Source organism: Hesperophylax consimilis, chromosome 24 (assembly GCF_061612785.1).
Source record: "Hesperophylax consimilis isolate HC1 chromosome 24, BYU_Hcon_1.0, whole genome shotgun sequence".
NCBI lineage: Eukaryota > Metazoa > Arthropoda > Insecta > Trichoptera > Limnephilidae > Hesperophylax > Hesperophylax consimilis.
In genome coordinates, this window is record NC_142859.1 from 7,644,485 (window position 1) to 7,667,815 (window position 23,331).

Genomic DNA, 23,331 nt, shown 5'->3' on the forward strand with positions numbered 1-23,331 from the left:
AAGCAAAGAAGATTGACTGGACAGTGGACAGCCACGCAACTCTTTCTCGACGCACATACTTGTTTGATTCACGTGTAATCACATTTCATTTTCATTTTCAAGTAATACATTTCCTAAGCACAAGCATCAGCTTACATTAGGAGAGAATCCCATTTGCATATTGCACAAAATTGTAGATTGAATACTGTTATTCATGTAAAATACGAAGAGAAAATACTCACTAATAAAGAATAAAAATTAAATGTATGAAATAAAATCTAGACTTTTAGTCAAAACAACAAAAATTTATTCGACTTTTATAAAATCAAGTATAATCGAAAAATAAGGTACAATGTTTATGACTGAGAACTCAAAACAATTTATATTAACAGAAATTCTGTAAGAACTTAACAAGTAACGCTAGCTGGCCAGTTGCAAACGTTCTTCGTGGCATCAAACAAGAGGGTTCCACTGCACTTGAAGGTGCTGTACTTGTAAACTCCGTTGGTCAGGGTACACAAATAGAAGACATTGCATTGGGTTGCATCCCTGACGTAACCAGCCTTAGTGCAAGGTGATGAAGACGCTTCTGGAGCAACAGTTGGAGCTGCCGTTGGAGCTGCCGTTGGAGCTGCGGTTGGAGCTGCGGTTGGAGCTGCGGTTGGAGCTGCGGTTGGAGCTTCAGTTGGAGCTGCAGTTGGAGCTGCAGTTGGAGCTGCGGTTGGAGCTGCGGTTGGAGCTGCGGTTGGAGCTGCGGTTGGAGCTGCGGTTGGAGCTGCGGTCGGAGCTGCGGTTGGAGCTGCGGTTGGAGCTGCAGTTGGAGCTACAGTTGTGGTTGTTGGACTCTGTAAATAGAGGAATTGTTAGATGTGACATATTTAATGAAATTTTTTATTTTATTCTAAATCGTTTGAATGAAATGGACGGTTTAGGTGTAGCAGATATCTATCACATTTATATCTACCTATCTTCTATGTATATAAAGAAGAGTGGCTATCTTTTATTTATATTAAATCAAAATAAGATAAAAAAAATATCAGTGTAAATCTCGGGGAACGCCGAGGACTTATTTATAATAGACGAGTTTATAATAAAATTGTTTGAAGTGTCGTTTCATCTTGAATCTGATTATTTTTGAAAGTATAAATTGAGTATACAGCAAGCTACTTACTCCAGTGTTAATTCCGTTTCTAACTCCGTTGCTCAAGAGGGTAAGGAGAGGGAAGAATCCATTTCCACAATCACCCTTCGAATCATCAGTATCCACACTCCAGACCATAGCGCCTCCGAGCTGGTTGTCGAGGATGTAGTTCACCTGGAGAAAATCAACAAATAGAATTAATAATGGATATGAAATTATTTTTAAAGTCTAAATGTGCATTATAAGTGCGGTCGTGGACGCTCTTTTCAGAAACACAAGGACACACCTGAAAAAGTGTAGAATTTCGCAATCAATACTCCCAGTTTTCTCTTGTAAACATTTGAATTTTCCTCTTACAGACTCTGAACAAGTGAATACTGCAAGACGAGAAATGAGAAGCAGATAAAACCAACCCTGAAATCGGCCTATGATGATGGTTCATGACAGTCTATTAAATATGGTGGGTTACCTTGGTTTGAACTGAACGCAGATTATCGTAACCGACCCATTGGTTTCCATTGATGAGGTAAGGAACCTGTGCTTCTTCATCATAGTATAAAGAAGATGTGGATTCCATCTTGCAGATCTGTAAAAACAAAATATTTGTATCAACAGAACAGATGGACGGATGAAACAGAATAATTTGGATACCAGGAGGGTTATGAAGAAGAAAAATATCATTATCATATATGTTAGCGTCGAATCTAAATAAAAATATACAAACCTCACTGTATCCCAAAATACCCTGCTCTCCAGTGGTAGCTCCAGCCCATCCAGGGGCAGACATGGCACAGCGGGGAAGGGAGCAGGATGTTGAAGCCAGGGTGAAAGTTCTTCCGTACAGACCAACTCCCATGATCAGTTTACTTGCGGGTGCTCCGTATTTCAACCATGTCTTGATACTGGCATCCTGGATCGAAAAAATACGGAGAGTAAATAATGAGTACTGAATGTCCTTTTTTACTTTGTAATCACCCGATCATTGAAAATGTTCGGTTATTTACAAAACGATACATACAATGTTTAGTCCTTCGTTTTCAGTTCCCTTTTCAACAGATGCACCGTATAAAGGAGCGTTGTGACCAGTCACATTCTCCCAGGCTCCGTGGAAATCATAAGTCATCACGTTGATGAAGTCCAGGTATCTAAAATATACAATTAATACATGTGATTTAATAATCAGTGTTTCTTATGAAATAGAAGTGCATTCATTGTCCTTAACTGATCTGCTCGGTTACAACACCTTAGAAACCCATTCACACGTTACTAATCGTAGAAGGTCAATCGTAGAAGGTCACATGAACTGAACAACTAATGAAATGTTTGTCAATAACGCAATGCAACTGCATTACGATAATGTATCGACCATTGACTGTTTAAAGCTTCATAATAAATATCTCTTGACTGACGTTTTTCCTTGTTCTGATATTTTTTCAATATTTCTTTATTAATTCATATCACAATGGACTGTATTAGAGAAATAACTCACGTTGACAGCGCATTAACATCGTATGACTGAATCATGGAGAATTCAGCGGCAGCAACGGCTGCTGTTAGAAGGTATCCATGCTTATCGAACTCTGTCCTCAAGGTCTTGATGAGTTCTGTGAAGACTTCCTTATCTGTGGTCGCTCCTCCTCTTTGTCCGGGGTATTCCCAATCCAGATCTAAACCGTCGAATCCGTACTGCTTAATGAAGGCAACGGCGTTGTTGGCGAAGATCTGACGGTTGGCTGCTGTTGCAAACGCCTGGAATTAATGTATTAAGAACATAAGCAAAAATCTTTAAATTGTAATCTAATGTAAAAGGGAATTTACTTTATCAGTTAACATACAGATGGTTGACTCCAAATGGCATTCATGAAGGCAATCGCATTACACGCTACCTGGTCGTTGCGAATTCCATAATAGGGAGCTGTGGCTTCTATGCGGTCCTACATAAAATATGTAATGCAAAATTACCTGAGAATACTTGATAGATCCTTCATTCCATCCTCCAATAGCTACGATGGTCTTAAGTGCTGGATTTCTTAGCCTCAAGTTGTTGAACCTGACGAAAGCACCTGAAATAAATTATAAAAATTGAGGTTATGTTCGGTTATATCCATACATTCCATATTTCATTATTATCATTATTTCCTGGACCAAAATTCAAGTATTTTGTTCTTACCCTTTCCGTAATCGGCGTAAAGTTCATTCCATGGGTCAAGCACCCTGATTCCTGGCTCTGCGCTGAGTCCCACGAATCCGAACATAAGATGGGTGCAAAGATTAGGGTTGATATCTTCTACGTCGAATTTGCCTCCATTCTGTCTATAGACGGACCAACTGCCAAAGTAGCACACCATTTTCTCTGAAAAGAAAAAATAACATTTTGAGAATTGAGAAGACTAGTTGTCTTTACATTGGCAGGATTCAATTAACATACCAAAAAACCATTGTCTGTGTAAAATCGGGTACTTCGTTTCACAGGTTCATATAAATTTAATTTAACAGTAATTGCTGTCTTTAAAACATAGACTTGATTTAGGTTTGATTTTGATGCATTTGTTCTATCGTCATTCAAAAATTCTAAAATCCTCCACACAGCAATTCTAACGAATACCTACGCCTTGGAAGAAACTTCAAGTCTTCTCGTGCGGAGTTTTGCTAATGTCGTTAACACATTGAATTGAAAAGTTGCTTGATATGGCTCAAGGTGTGTTTGGTGACCAGTTCTGTATAGCCAGATACTTTCTCACCCTTCTATTTTCCACTTCCTTCCCATATCCACTACATTCAGCCTCACAACATAGTCCAATTGGGAGATGCCATATTCTCACTGGCTCCAGAAGTTTGTGTGCAGTTGGGACTCTTGTGCGATATTCACATAAAAAACCACATAGACATAGTTTGTTTAGGGAACAACGTTAATTGATTTGGCGTTTGTTTGACGCAAACGTGTTCTTTGATACAAAAGCCTTTAAGACGGTTGGAAAAATTCAAAGCTCAAATAGCATGGAATACAATGAAAATAAATACAAACTTAAAAATACTTACTGGGTGTTGAAGGTACATTTTGTCCTACAGTTGTGATTGCTGGCGCTGCGGTTGGAACTGCATTTGTGGATTCAACTGGAGCAGCTGTTGCTTCAATTGTAGTTGTTGTTATTGGCGCTACAGTGGTTGTGACTGGAGATGAACCCTTTAAAAAGAAAATATAATGTTTAGCTAAGACTTTTACAACATAATTAAGAAGATATACAAATAATTTTTAACAAAAAAAATGTAAGGGTGGCCATCAACAGGACGTAACCAAAATGATACATGATGTAATAATTGCAGCTCGATCCAAAATCGAAAAAAACCTCAGAGAGCAAGATTCCGAATCGAAACATTACTTCAAAAAAGTTTTAACCATTTCTAGAAACCAAAAGTAACTATCCCAAACTTTCCCAGCCTTTTCCCCCATTTAACATTCAGCCTCTTAACAATTTCCAAACGTGGGTGCTTTGCTCTCGTACAGTATCATATAAGCAAACATACATGAAGACATATTGTTTATTTCTGAATCTGCACTATTATAATAAGAGGTATAAAATGAGCTACTCACTCCAGTGTTAATTCCGTTTTTAACTCCGTTGCTCAAGAGGGTAAGGAGAGGGAAGAATCCATTTCCGCAATCACCCTTCGCGTCATCAGTGTCCACACTCCAGACCATGGCGCCTCCCAATTGATTGTCAAGGATGTAGTTCACCTGATAAAAAAACAATTTAATCAATGAACACAATCGTAAGTAATATTTAGAAAAGTTTCTAAGGGTACTAGTGGAAATTAGAATGTTCAATCGAAAATATTAAATGTTGTGGTCTAGGTTACCTTGATCTGGACTGAACGCAGATTGTCGTAGCTGATCCATTGGTTTCCTCTGATGAGGTAAGGAACTTGTGCTTCTTCGTCGTAGTTCACAATAGAAGTGGATTCCATTTTGCAGATCTGTAATAACAATATTCGCATTAAAATAATGTTAGCATCATCTGCACATCAAGGAAGATGTTATTAAAAAATGTTACTTATTCAAGTCTCAATAGGATTACGATAGACAATTCTTATCGAAATACAATAAATTATTTTAAATCATCTTTAAAAGCAGTCAATATCTTTAGACAAGGCTATCTTGACGAGTAGAGAAAGTGGCAGCCAATAAACGACAAAAAGGAGATATTTAAAAAAAAGCCTTTATCCAAAGCCTGTTGCCAGAAGGCCCATGAAGAAAAACGAACACCAGGATGTATATTATTGTTCCTATACTTGGGAAAAGAATAAGCAGATAATTATCACATAATTATAGTAGACAAGCTAACCTCACTGTATCCCAAGATACCCTGTTCTCCAGTGGTAGGTCCAGCCCATCCAGCGGAAGACATGGCGCAGCGGGGAAGGGAGCAAGAAGTTGAAGCCAGGGTGAAAGTTCTTCCGTACAGACCCACTCCCATGACCAGCTTATCGGCGGGTGCTCCGTATTTCAACCATGTCTTGATACTGGCATCCTGGTTAAAAAATATGGTCAGTAAATAATGAGTACTGAATGTTTTCTTTTACAACAAAATCATTAAAAATTTTCAGTTATTTTCAAAACGATACATACAACGTTCAGTCCTTCATTTTCAGTTCCCCTTTCAACAGATGCTCCGTACAAAGGTGCGTTGTGACCAGTCACATTCTCCCAGGCTCCGTGGAAATCATAAGTCATCACGTTGATGAAGTCCAGGTTACTAAAATATCAAACATAAATATTACGTTCTCTTCTTTGGTTAAAAAAACCCAAATGGGATCCCCAGTGATAGCATAGATTCACTGAGATTCCGGAAGGTTTACTGTGCAGTGTAAATATAAAATAGAGAAATAACTAACGCTGCCAGAGCCTCGACATCGTAAGACTTAATCATGGAGAATTCAGCGGCAGCCACGGCCGCTGTTAGAAGGTATCCATGCTTGTTGAACTCTGTCCTCAAGGTCTTGATGAGTTCTGTGAAGACTTCCTTATCTGTGGTCGCTCCTCCTCTTTGTCCAGGGTATTCCCAATCCAGATCCAAACCGTCGAATCCGTACTGCTTAATGAAGGCAACGGCGTTGTTGGCGAAGATCTGACGGTTGGCTGCTGTTGCAAATGCCTGGAAATAAAAATATATATTAACGTCGTAGTGAAAAACATTAAATTGTTTACCGAATCGGAGTAAAAGGAAACTAAAAAGTTTATAAGAAATTTTTACCTGAGAGTACTTGATGGATCCTTCGTTCCATCCTCCAATAGCTACGATGGTCTTAAGAGCTGGATTCCTGAGCCTCAAGTTGTTGAACCTGACGAAAGCGCCTAAAAGAATTGGTTTAACATTGTTTAAATATTATTCTTAGAAAAGTTTGGAGTACTCTCATAGATATGATAATAAATTTATGAAAGTCGATTAGTCAGTATTTTGTTTTCACCTTTTCCGTAATCCGCGTAAAGTTCATTCCATGGGTCGAGCACCCTGATTCCTGGCTCTGCGCTGAGTCCCACGAATCCGAACATAAGATGGGTGCAAAGATTAGGGTTGATATCTTCTACGTCGAATTTGCCTCCATTCTGTCTGTAGACGGACCAACTACCGAAGTAGCATACCATGCGCTCTGGAAATAAAAAAATCCATTTATAAAATGAAAAGCAACATGACGGTAGCGTCTTATCATTGTCACACGAAAAAGAATCTTTAGAATTAGTTTCACCACACTTATACAACGACTAAGCCAAACACTTGCAAGTAAAATAAATAAACACTATTTAATTTTATAAACACTTACTGGCTGCCGCAGTTTCAGAAGCAAAAATGCTCAATAGCACGAAGCTTACTACTAGTACTAAAAACTTTGCCATTGGATGTTCTTCTGTTGTAATCGAACAAGACAATGAGTGACAATTGCAAAAAAAGTTCCCATTTTATAGGTAAAAGCGGGTTGTAAAATCTGCACACTATCTCAGCCGGTTTTATTGGAGTATTATCGACTAGAAATTGCAAGATATTTATGTTCAAGATTACCCAAACCAGCATCATATTATCAAAATAACCCGTGAAGGTGATGTATTATTTTAAATTTGTTAAGGTACTCGTTTTATTTACTAAGATTTGCGACAAATTTGAAGAATTTTCACATCTCTCAACGCCTTAGAATTATGTACACTTTTTGACTTTACAGTTTACGCCATATAGCATCCCAAATTGCATATATTTATGTTATTGTATATCGCCTCGTCTTACTCGCTAACTTTAGCTATTTTGACTCCTGAGGTAGGTACTGTAGCGCAACAGAAATGTTAACGGAGGGACGAGTACACTCTTAACTTAAAATATTTCCACTTCTTATGGTCTAATATAAACATACGTTTTATTCTTTAATTATTTCTAATATATAAAATTCTCTGGAAACTTTCCTGTTATTTTTTTAAACTTTATTTTATTGTTCCTTTATTGAAATATAATTCCTACATTTTCATACAAAAAAATAGATTAAAATTATCAGAAATTACCATAAATAATTATCAACGATTAGGTTATATGAAAATAAATAAAATAATATAAATCGAAAATGATAGACATATAAGCAATGCAAACAAAACAAGTTCTGAGCTGTTTATTTCATTAACACCTCCCTAATTGAGAATAACTCGTGTTTACGGAGGGAGTGTCGTTTTAATTTTTTTACATTAATCAATTTTGGGAATACTACCATACATATATACTTTAAAATTATGAAAACATGTGTATAATAACAGATGTCTATACGCTAAATATTGCAAAAATAAATTAAATATATTTTTTTAAAAGTACCGTGTATATTGTATACAAATATTTTTAACACTGATATTTTTTACAATAATTGTGATGTATGGTAATAAGTTGAGTATTTAAGCGATAGATGGCGCTAGTCATAAAGCTTACTCCAGAGCCCGACAGATGTCGCTAGAGTGTAACAATTACTTGTGAGATGGGATTGACAGGGAGCAAGCTTCTCGAACCAGAGAATTACCAACCCTCGGGTAATGAACAGTGTAGCTAAATCCAGACCTATTATTTGTAACGTAAATAAACACAATTATAAGTAGAACCTTTTACTTTTTACAAAGAGTTCCCAACACTTAAATCTGCAAAGTAAGGCAGATATAACAAATAATATACCAAACAAACCAAATTAGTTTGAGGTAAAGTGTATTTTAGGATAATTTAAAAAAAAATTATCTGCTTGTATTTCTTTAGGGAGTTTGTTAAAACATTTAATGACTGAGTATGTGTAATGGTGTTGTTTTGAGTTTAGGGATAATTATTTGTCCCGTGGTTCTTGTTCTGGTGCCCAATGACTATTAGTTTATTTTCATTGATTTTAAGTATTGTGTGTTTTTTTTATTGTTTAAATTTAGATGCCTTTATTCAATAAACTAAACAATTCCGTGTTTTTTTTGTCAATTTTTATATCATAATTGTATTCTAAGTCTGTATTGTAATGTAGTTTGTCTCTTAAGTAAGTTATCATTAAAACGTTTGCATTTTTTTATTTTTTTTTTATTTTTGCTGTGTTTTTCCTAAAAGTCTTTGTATCTTTCTCATTTTATCTTTTTAAAGAAAGAAAAATTTCCCGGGTCATGAATAACCTGACATTATTTGAAAATCTCCTACAACCATCATTAAAAGCGCAAGATGTTACTTGTGCAATGATAGAGGACTTAGACAGCTGATAAATTGAACCCACGATATCTGGATGAGAATCTAACGCATTGGTCAACTCAGCACAGACTAATTTATGTTAGGAACTGCATTGGACTACCACTCCATACCTCCTGGATTTTTTTGTATAATCCAAAGAAAGCGGCAAATTTTGCTAAAAAAATTCTTTTAATTGGCTTCGTTTATGTTTCATTATTTGATTTGGAAGTAGGTGGAAAGGTTGATGAGAAGAACTTTATCTTACAAATCAGTGAAGTTTTCACAAAAGTTTCAAAAATTTTACGTAGACTGATTTAGTAGAAACCATTAATTGATATTAACATCGAAAAAAAAAACACAAACACAATAAATCGTTTGAATAAGTACGTGTCCATAAAATTTTACAAAAATTCAAGATAATCTTTAGATCATAAAAACGAGCCTTTGTTTTCAACTGTTTTTTATGGACACATCATAAACTAATTTTCTTGCAACCGTTTGGAATTTGATAAAATATAAGATGTTTAAAGCACCCTCATAAAATACGTTTATCTGGGCGTAGAATGTGCTATTATTGTACTTACAAAAATAACTAACTGGTTCGGCCATATGATAACTGCATTCTTGAACATTCACGATAATCATCTCCTAAATCAGCAACGTCATCGGAAGTTTGAAGGAACAATATCGCACTCGAAAAAGTTAATTTGGAAATTGCTCTATTGTAGTATTAAAACCCAAATCTTTGGATAGACCACTAGATGAACTCGACTGAGCCAAACTCAAATCCAATCTCTTCGACAAACCACATACACAACGCGATAGAATCGAAAAGCTTATTTACTTTGTACGATTGAAGAATTTCGGTCTTCTTTGTCTTTAAAGCTTTTTCATTCGTTTATACCACAAGTAAACTTTTGACCACCTGTACCAGTACACAGATTATTATTCAATTACAGACTTAATACAGGTAAGAGGATCAAAAATTAAAAGATATTTTGAATTGCAGTTAGATTATTACTAGCTTTGTTACTTAGCACTCCTTGGGTATTTGATGAACTCAGCAAAACACAGATTAATCAACTATTTGTTTTATAACTGGAGCCATTGAATCTTGACGAAATGCATTGCAGCAATTCAATGGGAAAATATTCGATTTGCAGGTTATTCAACTTCACTATGAAGATGAAAACTGATGATGATGGCTCAATTGATCTGAGGGCGGCCACAATATAAAATTTCCTTGGCGCCAAATGTAATTCTATATTCCATTATTACTAAATAATCCTAAAGGAAACAGGACGGATGAATTTAGAAATTCTTGTTTCCAAAGTGGTATCTGGTGAATAGCTGAGCTATGTATAAGTACGTTGTTCTTTGTTACAGTTCCGGAGAGTGTTAATTGTATTTAAGATTAATGCGAAATTGCTTAAAGCCGACGGTCGTTGCACCAAGCTCTGATACTCCCTGGGAATCTTTTCTTAACAACAACCAATTCTCTTTTTGTAATCTAAAATAAACTGGTTATTGTATATAAATAATTACTGCCCTTTTTTATGTTTGAGACGTTGCGTCCTACCCTTAACGAACAAACCAATGTTCACAATTGCAATTTGGATACTGGTGGCACTATAATATCTTTTGCCGATGATACGGTTATAATATTTGCAGATGAAAATTTGAATTCAACATTTGAAAAAGCAAATCATGGTATAAATGAAATAAAACACTGGTTAGATTCCAACCTCCTCACTCTAAATATTGAGAAAACTAAATACTTACTTTTTTCCATACGCAAACCTAATCTCCCTCAAAACTATCATAAACTTACCATACATTCATGTTCACAGAAATTCAACATGGCTACATCACCTCACAAAAATTGTTCATGCGATAACCTTATAATATCAAACGAAATTAAGTACTTGGGGGTCATTATAGACAATCAACTGCGATGGGAGGCCCATATAAATTCTACAACAAAAAGGCTTCGCAAATTATGCTACATTTTCTACTCTCTCAGATCTATCCTTAACCTACAAACACTAAGATGTGTATACTTTGCACTTTTTCAATCAATTACTACATATGGTATAGTGGGATGGGGAGGTTGTGCAAAAACGATTCTTCATCCCATGGTTTTAATTCAAAAACTGTTACTAAGGATAATATTCAAATGTAAGCCAACAAACCCATCAGAACCACTTTTTAGAAAACTCAGAATATTAGATATTCGACAATTATATGTTAAGACCATTCTCATATACATACGGAAAAATGACTTGGTGAATAAAACACAACAAAAAATTAACACCCGTTACTCGTCACACCTAAATTGTAAAATTCCCCAAACGAAAACAGCTTTCGCCCAGCGGCAGTTTTCTTATATTGCTCCCAAAATATTCAACTCGCTGAGTATTGATATCAGAAAATCAAAAACTCACAATTTGTATGTCATAAGTGTTCAAAATTGGTTATTTATAAAGGGAAGGAACTTTTTCAAGGAATGCCTGCCATCATTAAATTAAGCTCATTTTCTTTATTAGTCATTTTTGTTTTTTCATTCAATTCTGTAAAGAAAAAAGTTTAATAATTAATTAATTAATCTTTATTTTCATTATTTCAACAAGTTCATTTTCATAATTTCTACTTTATTTTCATTATTTTAACAAGTAAAGTAACCTATTTATTTGCTGATTGTGTTCATTTTATCTCATTAATATCAACAGTTTAAAATACGGTTGATGTACACTTGAGCAATCTACTGAACTGGGAACCAGTAAAAGTGTCACCTATTATACACATACATTGCATGTAAAAAAAAATACTTAGATTAACAAGTTATCAAATATTACATTTATATAATTATATAAACCTATGTATATAAATTTCGACTACCATAATACGGGCGTGTGTCTAGTGTGGTAGTCGAAAAGCATGTAAAAACTGTACACATTAATATTTCATGAATAAAGGAAAAAAAAAAAAAAAAAAAAAAAAATTGTTCCAACAAACTAATTAACGCTTGAAAATAAGGTTTCAAGAATTTAAAATGGCACATGAACTCGATAATCTTTTGGGAATCCCTTAGTAAGGGATGTGATTAAATTTAAATAATGTGACTTTAATAAAATTGCGACTGCAATGGGCTGGCAATGTGGAAATAATGTTATATGATAGGATACAGTAGTGATATAGATATCCCATTGGAAGTGTTGCAGAGGCAGGCCGAAGTAGATGTCAAGTGCAAATCACTTTTAAAAATATTAATGAATTTAAAAATAAATAATTCAAGTCTCAGTGTGTGATCAAATAATCCACATCAAACATAAGTGTTCGAGATTCACTTAAACGAAGACAGCATAATCACAACGTAATCTAAAGTAAATCCTAAAAAAATTCTCGTCACCAAATATTCATAATTCCTTCCTAAGCCCATGAGCCGGTGAATTACTGTCTTAATCTATAGAAATGATTTCCTTATCAGCTGTCAAGAATAAGGGGGCCAATTCTGAGGCATAAATAGTTAATAATAAATAGATTACTTACTTCCACCCATCTACGTATTCTTGACAATGACGTAGCACCATAAAAGCCAAATTTCAAGCCATAAAGATGACGCCATATCACGTGTATTGTACATCAACATACTAAGGTAGATATTTTGACAACGTTTCAAATTCTTTGGGTACAAAAAGGGATATTCTTCGCATAGAATGCAGCAATAGTGTTTTTTAAAGGTATCTATTTGTGGTATTTTCAATAAGTACATGGTTGTTTGTGTCATAATACAATCCTAAATTGTATTATAATTTAGGATAAAATTATCCTAAAAAATATAAAAATAAATCAATCACATGTTTTCTTAATTTAAGTTCAAACATGTTTATATTTTCTTCTAATTTAATTTCTTATGGTAATTCGAAAATATCTTCATTACTCCGTACATCAACTACTTTTGACTTTGGCTATTTTTCTGAAGGGAAGAATTTATTTAATAATGTGTGTTTTTATAATTTCAATTCCCTTTTTTTAATTTTTTAAAATTATATACTATTATTTTTATAGTTAGATCTAAATATGTATAATTCGTTGACTAATTTAAGTAGGTATATTTTTATAGACATTCATTTTGGTCAGGTGATTTTTTGGCATGGCCGTCTGGTTCATGAGATTTTGTATCTTTTATACCATTCATCTTTCTTTGTAGGTTTCATAACACATGCGATGATGAATAAAAATAAACAATTTATTGATTAGTATGTTACTTTATTTCATATCTTTATGATTTCAGCAAACAACATTTTGTGGGTAGTTGCAGACATTATTTTTAGTATCAAATACGAGGACTCCACCGCAAGTGAAGGTGCGGTACTTGTAAACATTATTGACCAAGGTGCAAACGTAGAAGACATTGCACTTTGTAGCATCCCTGATGTAACCAGACCCGGTGCAAGGTGTTAACGAGGATCCTGGAGCAACAGTAGTTGATGGGGCTTTGGTTGTGGTGGTAGGAGTTGTTGTAGATTGAGTTGCTGATGGAGCGGCTGTTGTTGGAACTGGATCAAGCGGTGTTGTTGTCGGTGCTTTCGTTGTTGTAGATGTAGTTGTGTCCCCCTTTAAACATACAAATATAAAATTAATTTTGTGTTATAATATATATCAATCTATTGAGTACCCGGAGCCAACAATACAAAGTAAAAAAGCAAACTACTCATAGATCAATATAAATATTATTTATTGCATTACTTTTATTTTTCTTCACAAATCGACCTATGAGGTGAGTTATAGTAGAGAGTACAGAAATTTAGCGTTGTTTATGTGAGAGGTGATATTCATCGGCGTGACCTCGTAGATTTAATTATGAGTCTTAGTTCTGTTAACATTTTTATGAATTCATTACATGTCTATGTTGTTTACTTTTTTCATGTATGTTTATATTTAAAAAAAGTTTAAATTTTTAAACTATTAACAATAGTTCAGTGATACAAAAAAACTTGTAAAATATAATTTAAAATCCCACTAGAGCGCGTAATTAATTAATAACAATAAATCAAACGAAAAATGTGCCTCACACATTTTGACTAAATAAATTTTGCCATCTTAGATCGTGAAATACCAATTGGGTATGAAACCATTGTAATATTCCGTTTCAAAGTCTTAAAAACTGTGATAGACTAGTCATCCTAAGAGAGGTGCCGGATCACAAGACCCTGAAAATAATGATCAAGTGGATTCCTCAGTGGATACGACCCAGAGACAAATCGAGGAAGAAGTGAACATTTGTGAAGGAGGTCAAATCCTACCTTTAGATAAAAGTCAGTGATGATGATCTACAATATAAGGAAGGAAAACATTTAAGCGACAGTTGAAGGAAAAAGACGTTGGGTGCATGCCAAAAAATCGTCAGAAAGGTTCCTGATTCGGATCCCCAGAGTCTGAATATGTTTTAAGCAATGTCATGGCAAATAGGTGGTATGGATATTTTTTATGTGTCTGAGAAGACCAAAATAGGTACTAATTTTACTATTAAGAGCACTTTGGATGCGACCTTACCACTTTCACAACGGCGCCCTTATGAGAAACATTTATGCTTTCAAAGTCCGTGCCTGCGGGATTAGTGAGCAGTATGCAAGTACTTAAAATAACATAAAACAACGAAAAGAAAAATTAAAACAGCAACCCATTGATAAGTGTTAGTAACAATAAACAAAAAATAAAAGCCGCAAACCTTCATAAAAGACTTCTGGGTAAGAGCTGTAAAAGTAGAGGATAAATGTAATGCAAGTATTTACAGTGATATCAGTGGAAAATAAAATTTATGTAACGAAAAAAAAAATCCTGAGAAGGTATTCCACTAACCGCCTGGCAGTCCCAATGAGAATGCATCTGGCGATCGGCCCGACCGCTTAATATACCCGACGTCAGCACCTTTAAGCAGCTTTCCGATTATGCCTCGACAAAATGTAAGTTATGGAGAGGGGATAAACCACGAAGATCCTGAGAAAAAATGAGCGTCGGGCTGCCGGAGGAGAAACGGAAGAGCGCTGGGATTGCATAGTCACTCCTCGGGACATTGCATGTCGCTTGGGAAGGTGCGATTGGGTAGCGGAGAGTTGCTCTGAGTATCTAGCACAATTGATCGATAAAGATTTTATCGATATCGTCGGTAACTTGCCATCGTTCGCGAGCACCACTTCAGATTGTTAACGTACAAACAACGTTTAAATCGAATACATTCAGAACACTTGGTCGTTGTGAACTGCTGTTTACGCATTGGAGATCTGCATTCATGCTCGGGAGAGATAACAAGTTACCGACGTGATCGATAAAGCCTTTATCAATCGACTGTGCTATATACCCTGGTGTGCATTCGCCCTATCCTACCCTCTTTTAACCCTTAAAAGACGGCTAATATTTTGTAAATATCTGAAAGCCAAATATAATATTGAAAATTATATTTGAAATAATTGACAGGCATCTACTCAACTTTTTACGTTTTAATTTTCATGGACAATGTTGAAATTTGTTCAAAACTTCTAAAACCAAGCTCTACACACTGCACATTGCAGTGCACCTAAAGGTAGTCATGATTTAACTGAACTGTTATTGTAGTTGGTCGTCCTAAGGGTTAATGGGGATAACGACAATACAATATGTGCAGAGTTTAGTTGAGCAATTGCTGTATAGTTGCGCAACAATTAATGGAAAACTAAAGGAAGACAAATATCAAATTGTAAGGGCATATGTATAAAATTGTATAAGTGAAGAAAAGATATTTTTTACATAATTATTGATACATTGAGCAATGGTATCCTCATTACCAAAGCATAAAACACTTCCTGTTAAGGTAAAAAAGAGAAAATTAGAACTATTAGAAATAAATTGTCGACTTACTTCAATGTTAGTTCCTTGTTTCATTCCATTGCTCAGTAAATTAAGTATTGGGAACACTCCGTTTCCACACTCGCCCTTGAAGTCATCAGTGTCGATGGTCCAAACCATAGCACCTCCCAATTGATTATTGAGGATATAGTCCACCTGAAAGAAAATTTTATCAATGAACAATTGAAATCTTTCAAATTTTTGAAAGTAGAAAGTCACAATACAGTGTAGCTGTTGTTATGTATGTTACCTTAACTTGGGCTGAACGTAGATCATCGTAGCTGATCCATTGGTCTCCTTTAACAAGGTACGGAACCTGTGCTTCCTCGTCGAAGTTCAGGACAGAAGTAGGCTCAAGCTTACAGATCTGAAATAACAAATACAATTATAAAACATTATTAAAGGAAGTAGCCAATAGTGTGGTTGAAGTCCAGAATTATTTAAGTTTGACGTTTTTGTGGAAAATGAGAACAGCAGAAACTTCAAAAAGTTTTAAGAACTGAAGTAAACCGGAAAAGGTAAGATTATTTTGGCATTAACTCCATACAAGAGGCCCAAAGAAAAATAATTCCTCTCATGCCTTACGTCATCTTTGGGAAGCTGTCTGGAGGAGTTTTAAAGTAAATAAAGTAGAGGAAGTTTTGGGATGGAATCAGGTTCTAGGGGTGGGTAGGAATCTGATAGGGCTATGTGTGTCCAGGACGTATGAATCCATTCCAGTGCTGCTGGAGAAGTCAAAACGTCTAACTCAACCAGTGTCCGGTGATCCGGCCCGCCACGAATTAGGTGGGAAGAGGCATCCCCCGCCAAGACCTAAACAAATCTCACCTCCATGAAACCGGGTACCCCTGTTAACTTTCCAAACATAGCGAAAAGGAGTGAAAGATCGCTCTGTTGTTTAACCACCATTGAGAAATGCAAAGTTGCTTAAAATGGGTTTAGCTGTGTTTGGTGACCAGATCTGAATAGCCAGGTACTCCCCCACCTTCCTCTTCCTCATTTACATCCCCTTCCCACAACCTTAAGCCTCACAGCATACCCCAATTGAGGATGTCATAACCCCACTGTCTCCAGACGGTTGGGAGTAGTTGGACACTTGTTCAGTATTCATGTAAAGACAACTTGGGGTGAGTGACTTGATTAGAGTTTATCCAATAAATGGTTCTCAAGACGGCGGCACCCATACCCGCCTCTCAAATCGAAAATCAACCAGTTTTAAAGCTTTATTAGGAATGCACAACTTAAATACAGACGATTAGTGCTGACCTCATTGTATCCCATGAAACCTGCTTGTTCAGTTGACGGTCCAGCCCATCCAGGTGCAGACATGGAGCAGCGAGGAAGACTGCAGGAGGTGGAGGCTAGAGTGAAAGATCTTCCATAGAAACCAACACCCATAACCAATTTTTCAGGAGAAGCTCCGTACGCGATCCAAGCTTTGATGCTATCATCCTGTTTGAAACAATCAAAATTAGATCACAACAATTTTCTTCACCATAAAAACACTGAAAATTGTATTTTATTTTTAGAGTTAATGCTTACTACGTTCAGTTTCTCGTTAAATGTTCCCCTTTCTACAGCAGATGTATATAGAGGGGCATTGTGACCAGTCACCTTCTCCCAAGTTCCATGGAAGTCGTAAGCCATAATGCTAATGAAATCTAGATACCTGAAAAACATAAGATTAATTAATATTACATCGAAAAATGAATAAATAAAATGATTCAATTACAAAAAATTATCAAAAACAACATTTTATTTTTATCTTATTTTGAAGGTTATTACCATCAATGTAATATATAATAGAAGAAGAAGATAAAACCTATAAATTTTAACGAAACGTGCAACAGAACAAGACGCAGAAATAAAAACTAAAGGCCATAGCTATTTGTAGATCTCATATTTCAAATTCGGAATAACTAATTTTTAATCACCTATTAATTTCTTGTACCAATATGTATTTGTTGTAACAATATGTATTTATTTTACCAATGTGTAATTGTTGTACCAATATGTTTTTTGTTGTACCAATATGTATTTGTTGAACCAATATGTAATTGTTGTACCAATATGTATTTGTTGTAACAATATGTACTTATTTTACCAATGTGTAATTGTTGTACCAGTATGTATTTGTTGTACCAATATGTATTTGTTGTACCAATATGTAATTGTTGTACCTATATGTATTTGTTGTACCAATATGTATATGTTTAACCAATATGTATTTGTTGTACTAATATGTATTTGCTTTGATGGGAAAAGTCCTCAGATACTTGAAGAGCAATATTGTGGATCAAGGTAATATTGCCTAATAAACTTTAGTAAATTTTAAAAGAAAATGAGCTGCTATCATGGAATGAAGGGATAAAATAGTATGACCCGAATAATGACTTACGTTGATAAAAATAGAATGACATGAATAATGACTTACGTTGATGAAAAGAGATTTACCTGAATAATGACTTACGTTGATAAAAATAGAATGACTTGAATAATTAAAATTAATTATTATAGAATTAAAGTTGTGGCTGTACAATGCAAATGTTGAATCATTATTCATTTAATTTTTACTTTTTTCTATTTTGTTTCTGTATAGTTATTATTATTTTATTTTGTGTTCTTTTAATTCATATATATTATCTTACAATCTTTATTTTTACTTTGATTTATTTTTAATATGCACCTCTTGCACAATCTTTTAGACTAACTTTAATTATAATCCTACCGTTTTTCTTTATTATGCTTACTGTTTTTTTTTATTTTTACTGTTATATATATTTTTAGGTACAAAAATCTAATGTATTAACTTATATTACCCACGCACAGGCTGCGCCTTAGTGGGTTCCCTTTCCTTTTATTATAAAACTTGTAATGTGAAATATATAAATTGGGAAAAAATAAAGGATATAATAAAAAATAAAAAAACTTATGTTGATAAAAATAGAATGACCCGAATAATGACTTACGTTGATAAAGCCTTGGCATCATAAGACTGAACCATGGAGAATTCAGCGGCAGCCACTGCCGCTGTCAGGAGGTATCCGTACTTATCAAACTCTGCCCTCAAGGTCTTGATAAGCTCTGTATAGGCTTCCTTGTCTGAAGCCGCCCCTCCCCTTTGTCCAGGGTATTCCCAATCGAGATCCAAACCGTCAAATCCGTACTGTTGAATGAAGGCAACGGCATTCTTGGTGAAGATTTCACGGTTGGCTGCTGAAGCAAAGGCCTGGAAGCAAAATAATTTTTTTAATGGGTTTCCAATGGTGTTCGTTCATTGCATATGGATTTTTCATTAGTTAGGTATTTATTTGTTTTACCTGAGAGTATTTGACGGATCCTTCGCCATCTCCTCCAATAGCCACCAGGGTTTTAAGATCTGGGGCATTGATTTTCAAGTTGTTGAACCTGACTAAAGCACCTAAAATAAAATTTCAATCGGTTAGAATTTTAGACAAAACAGAATATTGACGAGGAAATTTGAGGAAATGGAAAAAAAATGTGGCTTTTTCTACCTTTCTCAAAGATAGTCGACATTTCATTTTTTGTATTTGTTATTATTTATTTAGAAAATATAGATTAATTCGAGAACTCACCCCGCCCCAACTATTTCTCACAGATTAACTTTAGAAGCAACTAAATATAGCTTTAAAATATTTATTACGTGTAAATTTAAGGGAAAAAATAAATGTAAGAAATTATTATCTACAGTAAAATGAGAGAAAGAGCACAATGTATATAAAAGTTTGAGGAGAAAAACTTAATCAAATATGGTGTTGTACAGAGAAACGAGAAAAAAGTACACAATATATAAACGATGCATTTCGAGGTTATTTTGGATGTTTTTTTTAAAAACATTTTGACTGAATTTTTTTACATTATTAAAACCCAGAGAAACTATGTTGGACAAGTTGTTGCCTAACGAATAATATTATTAAATTCCAAATATCATTGGATGATTGAATAATATTTGACTGATTCTTGATTGCTGTTCTCACCCACCAGAAGCCAGTTTTTTTCTTTAGGTCAACTAGTTGACCTAATAGATGACCTAAAGAATAGTTGACCCAAAGTATAGTATAGTTGACCTAAAGAAAAAAACTGGCTTCTGGTGGGTGAGAACAGCAGTCAAAAATAAGCAAAACTGGGGACATTTAAGGAAAGTTTTTCAAAACTGGCCACCAGACTTATGAAGAATATGGTCAAAATATTAGGAAGTTATACCTTTTCCGCCGTCGGTATAAAGTTCATTCCATGGGTCCAGAACTTTGATTGAAGGTCCATCGCCGAGACCCACAAATGAGAAGATCAGATGGGTGCAGAGGGTTGGATCAATGTCTTCGACGTCGAATTTACCGCCATTCTTTCTGTAAACGGCCCAACTGCTGAAGTAGCATACAACGCGATCTAAAAAATAACAAAAAATTGAAAATGCTCATTTTTAATACCACTACATACTCACAGCACAAATAATTTATTTATTGACATGCTTATTTTTAATACCACTACTCACAGCACAAAGAATTGATTCACTTGCTCATTTTTAATACCAGCACTTTTATTTAAATGATTTATTTATTAACGCCTTAATGGAATTTTACACGAAAATTTAACATTGTATTACACCATGTAAGTATAACTCGTTAAATACATTTGTAGTACTTACTTATTGATAAAACTTACTGATTTAAAATACTGTACATTTATTACAAATCTGGTCAAATTATTCTGTTTCCTGTTAAAAACGGGACTGCAGGCCTTTAACGAATGAATCGACAGAGTTCATAACAAAGCGATTGCTTTATGAGGTATTCGGAACACGTGTTCATACAAATATTGATATTGATATTAATATATTGTCGCATTCCGTCGTGATATTTATTATGAAAAGAAAACGTGATCTCGATATATTCTGAATGACTAATATGTTATCAGGAAATTGGCATCAAATTTTTAGCAGGATAATTTTTGTATGTTAATGTATGGTACAAATGAAACAAAAGAAAAGGAAATAATTAAAGTTGAACCCATAAAAAAACCAAAACTAAAAATAAAAATAACGTTGCTTGAAACGGCTTTGGCCATGTTTGGTGAACATATCTGAATAAACAAGAAGTTCCTCACCTTCTTTTTCCCATCTCCTTCCCCTACCCACTAAAAATTCACATTCACGATTGTAGTTTGATTGTTATTATTTATTTATTTGAGAGTGACCCAGTGAGTCATCCAAATTATTAGTTTGAAACCACGCGAAAAAGAACGAAAATCACTAAAACGACCTTTAGTTAAGTTTAAACAATAAGTGTGCAAAATTTTCATGGTAATAATGAAAAAAACTTTCCGGCAATTAACTCTGAAATCAGTATAATAAAATTGAAAACAAATTGATTTTCATTGTAACTAAATATAAATAAGTAATATAAATAGATCGTCTGTACGTGGCTTCAACACAGTTCGACGATGCCTTCAGTAGGCGAAACAGCTGCCAAGCGTAATAATAATTATACGGTAGAACTTGCTTAACCTTTTAAATAAATTTAATAGTAATATTATTTAAAAATGTATAAAAGAAGACATTAAAAAAAGTTAAACCAAATGTGAAAGAATGGTTTGAAATTTTTAATAAACGCACCATATTTTTTCTGGACAGTAAATTAGTGATTTTCGGAAGTATTAATTTAGACACATCTGAAATTTAAGTAAAACGTTTTTCAGAATGAATTAAAATAAACCTTAAGGAAAGATCGATATTCTAGGCTCGTCAGGGCAAATTGATTTTGCACTTTATTTTAGTGTTTTTGACAACGCAAATTCGACCGTAAGTCAGTTCAATACACAAGGGCAGCGCGTCGCATATTTTTATACATGCCTTCTGCACTTACGTCGTTAAGATTCCGACATTATTTTAGGATATATTTTCGTCTTAAAAATAATAAAAGGCCGAACACATCACGTATATTAAGTACTAGGACATGGAAAAATTAATAAATATGGTACGAATAAATAAAGTTGTCAATGTGAAGATTTTTATAAGATGGATATAATTTTTTATACTCACTTTCAGCTGCTGCCAAGGTAGAAAAAATGCTTAGCAAAGCCAAGCACGCTGCTATTTTCAAAACTTGTGACATGTTAAGTACTCTAGTATTAAACAAATAGTGAACGATTATACGATTGGATATCCGGTTTTATGAATTTAGCGTATTTATAGTGAAAATTGGTCTATAAAACACTTTTATCTGAGGGATATTCAATCAATGCGTTCAGCGTACATACTTGAATGAAGCGAAACGTAAAAATATAAAAACACGTTAAAGTGCAATTCGTCATTGTTTTAAAAATGCCCGCTATTATTAACTGAGCATAGCGAACTATAATAATATTCTATTACCTACGTACAAAAATTTGACTTCACAACTTTGAGACATAACCAACGAAAAAATTCAAGACTTTTAAATGGAGTTCATTGAACGTCTTAACCCTTTCAATACCAGAGTTCTTACTGAGGAACATGCATAAAAAATTAATATCTCTTGATTTTGTGAAAAAAAAATCGCTCAATTGTTTTTGGTTATCTCTTGTGAAGGACATTCCTCGTGTTGTCAAACAATTATAATGACATCCTTTTTTGTTGTTTGTTTTTGGGGTTTTATGCCGTGTTGCGCTAACTCCTTCTTTAGCCGACGTTTCGGACAGCGTTGCAGTGTCCATCATCAGGGCAGATCCGGTAGATCCGAAGATGTGGGATCTGCCCTGATGATGGACACTGCAACGCTGTCCGAAACGTCGGATAAAGAAGGAGTTAGCGCAACACGGCATAACACCCCAAAAACAAACAACGAAAATGCTTTTGGCCGTGAAAATCTAAAAACTTACCATAATGACATCCTGTTTTGACTGTTGTGCTTGGACTGGGATCCATTATTTTTTTAAGTTACCTTTATATTTTTGCATGTTACACTGTAAATTAATATATTTTTTAAATAAAGCCATTGTTTTTTTATTAATAAAAAATAACCCTTTGAGACCTAAAAATAATAAAAATAAAATTCGAAAAAATCTAAATTAATGAGAAAAAAAAATAATAACCAAATTTTTTCAAATAATTGTTTGATAATTGCTTAAGGCGATGCACTACGTCGTGTAATATTTTAAATTGAGCCGCTATCAATAATAACCCTTACGTAGATGGTGATAAGGTTTAAATTCCCGCTTAACACCATCCGCCTGTTTTGATTTATGCAAGAAAAAAACATGGCCAAAAAGTGCCTTTTATTTTATTTTGTGTATGTTTAGGCATAAATATTAAATTTTTTTTCGATCATTTTATAAATAACTTAATTTGCCACATTATACAATAAAATCATAACCGAAAATGGGTTCGTAAGTAGGAGATTTTGAACTTTAAAGCAGTTTTCATAGTCCTATACATTATTTTTTCTGGGCTTATAAAAAGACTTATATAAAAAATACTCGATTATTTCAAAGGCCAAGATGTATTCTACTCGCAGTATTTAATTAAAGCACCTGAAACATTTCTAGGCGACAAAATTTTCAAACCAAAAACACATGATTTTGCGTTACTACGTATGGCATCGCCTTAAAGGGTTA

General features: G+C 34.4%; 1 protein-coding gene across 1 annotated transcript; it reads right to left on the reverse strand.

Moving 5' to 3' along the window:
* Positions 1-386: 386 nt before the first annotated feature.
* On the reverse strand, positions 387-21,851 carry LOC149411863 (putative chitinase 10). Its single transcript, XM_089646258.1, has 24 exons — positions 21,779-21,851; positions 19,945-20,127; positions 19,041-19,141; positions 18,690-18,949; positions 17,299-17,389; positions 16,987-17,172; positions 15,971-16,087; positions 15,733-15,876; positions 13,191-13,452; positions 6,587-6,769; positions 6,373-6,473; positions 6,014-6,273; positions 5,748-5,874; positions 5,464-5,649; positions 4,979-5,095; positions 4,713-4,856; positions 3,291-3,510; positions 3,083-3,183; positions 2,610-2,869; positions 2,139-2,265; positions 1,845-2,030; positions 1,590-1,706; positions 1,151-1,294; positions 387-824 (listed from the first exon to the last, which is right to left on the reverse strand). The coding sequence occupies exons 1-24, from the start codon at positions 21,849-21,851 to the stop codon at positions 387-389; spliced, it is 4,128 nt and encodes a 1,375-aa protein (XP_089502384.1).
* Positions 21,852-23,331: the final 1,480 nt, after the last annotated feature.

Coding starts and splice junctions, on each gene's coding strand:
- LOC149411863 (XM_089646258.1), bottom strand. CDS start 21,851: ATGTCACAAGTTTTGAAAATAGCAGCGTGCTTGGCTTTGCTAAGCATT. Junction 16,088..16,986: donor GTTTCATGGGATACAATGAG/GTCAGCACTAAT, acceptor TTGTTATTTCAG/ATCTGTAAGCTTGAGCCTAC. Junction 2,266..2,609: donor GATGTTAATGCGCTGTCAAC/GTGAGTTATTTC, acceptor TGTATATTTTAG/ATACCTGGACTTCATCAACG.